Source organism: Sinocyclocheilus grahami, unplaced genomic scaffold, assembly GCF_001515645.1.
Source record: "Sinocyclocheilus grahami isolate Dianchi unplaced genomic scaffold, SAMN03320097.WGS_v1.1 scaffold181.1, whole genome shotgun sequence".
NCBI lineage: Eukaryota > Metazoa > Chordata > Actinopteri > Cypriniformes > Cyprinidae > Sinocyclocheilus > Sinocyclocheilus grahami.
In genome coordinates, this window is record NW_015505360.1 from 900,570 (window position 1) to 904,728 (window position 4,159).

The 4,159-nt window shown below is 37.3% G+C and overlaps 2 protein-coding genes across 2 annotated transcripts in view; both read right to left on the minus strand.

Moving 5' to 3' along the window:
• LOC107594324 (golgin subfamily A member 7-like) overlaps positions 1 to 1,717 on the minus strand; it is a 15,318-nt gene extending 13,601 nt beyond the window's left edge. Inside the window, exon 1 of the mRNA XM_016284338.1 lies at positions 1,598 to 1,717. Coding sequence (XP_016139824.1) covers positions 1,598 to 1,717 — 120 coding nt within the window. The remainder of the gene's footprint in view (positions 1 to 1,597) is intronic.
• LOC107594266 (golgin subfamily A member 7B-like) overlaps positions 1,110 to 4,159 on the minus strand; it is a 6,938-nt gene continuing 3,888 nt past the window's right edge. The window contains exons 2-5 of the mRNA XM_016284250.1: positions 3,559 to 3,684; positions 2,989 to 3,141; positions 2,734 to 2,835; positions 1,110 to 1,916 (exon numbers count right to left, since the gene is read on the minus strand). Of these exons, the coding sequence (XP_016139736.1) occupies positions 1,836 to 1,916; positions 2,734 to 2,835; positions 2,989 to 3,141; positions 3,559 to 3,684 (462 nt within the window). The 3' untranslated portion in view covers positions 1,110 to 1,835. The remainder of the gene's footprint in view (positions 1,917 to 2,733; positions 2,836 to 2,988; positions 3,142 to 3,558; positions 3,685 to 4,159) is intronic.

Genomic DNA, 4,159 nt, shown 5'->3' on the forward strand with positions numbered 1-4,159 from the left:
TTTTTACTGTATTTTTGATCAAATAAAAGCATCCATTTCAAAAAATATTTTAAAAAATCTTATAAACTCCAAACTTTTGTCCGTCTGCAAGGTTGTTTCATTTTGACTCGTTTTATCTCAGTAACTACTGAAGTCATTAGCATATGAGATTATTAATCTCTTTTCATTGGCTTTTAGGAGCCGATGAGGCCACCAGCATTGAAGTCTACTGGCCGGATGGTCGCTCCATCGCTCGAGTCCCCTGATATGAGCACAGTGTTTCTGGAGGTCTGTCTCCGTGTCTCTGGAGGTGTTCTGCTCTGGATCTGTTGGATTCTCACTCAGTCTGTCAGCATGATGAAGACACACGGCAGAGGACTGATGAAGACCAGAATCACAGCAGTGTCTTCAAGTGCTGCGTTTGTCTCCAAAAAGAGAAGGTGGTCAGAGACATAAGTTACAAGTGTTGAACTGGACGAGCTCCTGATAATGTCACGCAAACAGTATAAATATAAACATGATCATTCCTCATTTTTAGTCTTCTTCTTTTATGAAACTAAACATTTGAGCTGAAATGTATAGCTTTATTGCAATGAAAGTCTTAATAAAATCTTAATTCAATTACTCCTGTGTATAATTGATATTCAATTTACTGTAAACAATATTATTAAAAATGTTAAATATTACATTAATATCTCGCATAACAATATTCTTAACAATAAAAATAAAAAATAAAATTTTTTTTTAATTGCCTTAATGACGAAAAGCAATATTAAGCTTATTTGACATTCAACATAATCTGTTGAATTAATATTCAATTTATTGTAATCAATATTACAAAATAAATGTTAAATATTTCATTAACATTTTGAATTATAATATTTAGCTTATGACATTCAAAATAATTGCTTCAATGAATTGATCAAGTTATTATTAAAAAATATTTTATTCTAAAAAAATATATATATATTGATATCTAAATAACTTAATGCCAAAAAACAATATTCTGTTTTACCTAAAAGCATATATTTTAAGTCAAGTGGAAAATGCCTAAATAAAACCCTGTGCAAAAATACATTTAAATAAAATGTGGATTAAATAAAGAAAGGCAGAACTCGTTTGTTTGGCCATCATTGTTCATTTATTTTGCTACACAACAGAAAAAGCACTCTCAGCTTCATCTTTGCATACAGAAGCCAAAGGTTCTCAGTAAGAAATGGAAGCTCGTGATGAAGGACCATGTGAGGAAGCTCTGGCTCTTGAGTCACGTCATCAGGACTCGTTTCTGCTCTGACAGTGCGGTATGAGTACAAAGCATGAACGATTAGCACACTATGAAATAAAGCAACACAATAAAGTCATAAATAGTACCCGTGGAATAAGATGGCAGTGTCTGGGGCCTGTATAAAATGTCTGGGGTCAGATTTCAGTCCTTGACATCTACCTAGTCTAAAATCTGACTTCTGTTTAATAGTTAGAGTAAAAGTGCTCATACTCAAAACAAAAGGGTGAAAAATCATGAAGATGGAAGACTGTCGTGTGCCGTTCGGCAGCTACTTCACAGGCGTTTGTGAGTGAGATTGCATATTACAGTGACAGAAGCTCATGTGCGCTTTACCCAGGATGCTACAGCGAGTGACTGGAGGATGTGCAACGGCTGCAGGAGGGTGGAGGTAATGACTGAGGTAATGACGCGCTGCTGATCCAGCAGCTGATGTGTCTCGTGGAGGCAGTGCATGTCAGGTGTGTTTGTGTTTGGCGATGCTGAGCGGTCGCTGTCGTGTCGAGTCTGTTCAGCGGCCGTCAGTATGAAGGCGTCACACGTGTGTGTGTGTGTGTGTGTGTGTGTGTGAGAATCAGCGTCCGCTGCTGCTGGTTGTGCTGCTTCCTGAGCTTGAACCGCTGGAGCCACGATCCTCGTACACACTGATCTCAATCTAACACACGCGGGTTAAGGGAGCAACATCACAGCATTACACAGCCTTACATGCACAAACTTTACACATTAGAAGTCTTGGCCCTCTTGACTTTTTAAACAATTAAAATCATAAAACAACATAATTTGACATTCAACAATCTTTTGAATTGCTATTCTATGTATTACAAAAAAGTAATTATAAAAAATATTAAATATTACATTAATATCTTAATTTATTGATGAAAACTATATTTAGGTTATTTGACATTCATCATAATCTGTTGAATCTATATTCAATTGTGGGAAAAAACAATTTTATTATAAAAAGAATAATACAATATAATACAATTATTAATTTATAAATATATAGTGTTATCAAGAAATTAATTTAATTGCAAAAACAATATTTAGCTTATTTGAGATGTTACATAATCTGTTGAATTTACATTTAATGCATTGTAATATATATATATATATATATGTGTATGTGTGTGTGTGTGTGTTTAAAAAATACATCTTAAATATATTTATCTTTAATTACGAAGTATAATAATATAACAAAACTATATTGAGCTTATTTGTCATTCAACATAATCTGTTAAAGTAAAAAAACTTAATTAATATATACGTCAAAAACAATATTTGGCTACATCCCACATTTTGATCACAATCTTGTCTTTAGGGTTCCAATAACTGCAAAACTCAAAATGCAAACTGAAGACATAATAAAAGAGTTCATGCAACATCCTAAGATGGACTAACAACTGCTTCTGAAGAACAAGCAGCTTCCACTGACCACATACACTCACATACACACACAGACTCTGTAAGGATACGACTCTCATGCCTCTCTCTATGGGGTCTGTGATGAGGAGACCTCGAGGAGCGTAGACCTTCTCATTCTGCTCCTGAATGTACCGCGAGATCTTCTTCAGCACCTGCACACACACACACACATGCATACTTTTGACCAGCAGCATCATTTTTATTCGCCATAGTTTGCAGAACCAACACATAAAGCGACCCATGATAGTACGTTTTATTTTTACCTGCCATTTTCAGGGTGGGTTTATCTGAATCTGATAACATACCTTCTCATAGCGTGTCTCGATGCACAGGAATATGAGGTAAATTGTGAGGCAGGCCAGACATCCCTCGAGGTAGGACTGGCCTCCGATCTTCTCCGCCTCTGCATAGTAATTATTCAGCGTCTTCACCGTGTCCTCAAACAGTGTCCTCTCAATCTGACCAATCAGGTGCAAGGACAAGATGAGTCAGCCAATCAGAGAGCACCAGCGAGTTCACACAAGGACATTATATGGCAGAAACTACTGGGTTTGAACATTGTAAAGACATCAGTCTCAGGCCGGACATCACATGATAAAACTTGATTGCATCAAAATAAATAAACAGATTGTGAGAATGACACTGAAATCTCCACATGCTGAACTCCCTTTGCCTTTACTGGCTGTCTGTAACATGATCTTACACCTTTAAACAGCTCTATTAGCAGCTCATTATGTGTGTGTTGTGTGGAGTTGCGCACTCAGCAGTGCTTTTGCTGAAGTTTCTCTGAGTGAAGAGCCTTTTTCTCTTTCCTCTCCTTTTTACTTGCATTGTGTCTCTTTTGTTCTGCCACACACACACACACACACACTTACCCTGCTTTCTAGCTCAGAGGGGAACTTGGTCTGGAACTTGCAGACAGTGCCATCCGTGTAGTCTCTCTGAATGAAGACTTTATTGGCCAGAGATGCACTGTGTCTCAACTCCTGAAGGTTATGGAACTACGGCAGAAGGAGAGAGGCGTTACAGCACGCTGCATTCTGATCTAATCATAAATTCAGTTTCCTTGGGCTGTTAGATGTTAAACAATGCATGAAAATGGCTCGACTGGTGAAACCAGAAGTTTGAGCAGAAAATTAGCCACTAGTATTCAGTTATATCACAGTTATGATCCTACTTGCTAGTCAGTGACAGGTGGTATTAGACATTTTTGCAGTGTAGTGCAGTGATGACACAGTTTGCTCATCACTGCATTACTTTGAGCTCAAAGAGTAAAGCAGTGATGCCATCATCATTAGCTCACAGAATTATGTAGTGATGTTTCTGACTTTATCTCAGAGTAATGCAGTGATGTTTTCATCATTAACTTATATAGTAATCCTGTGATGACCTTATGCACACTTTATTGCCCGTGTGTATGCACACACACACACACACACACACACACACACACACACACACACACACTCACACACA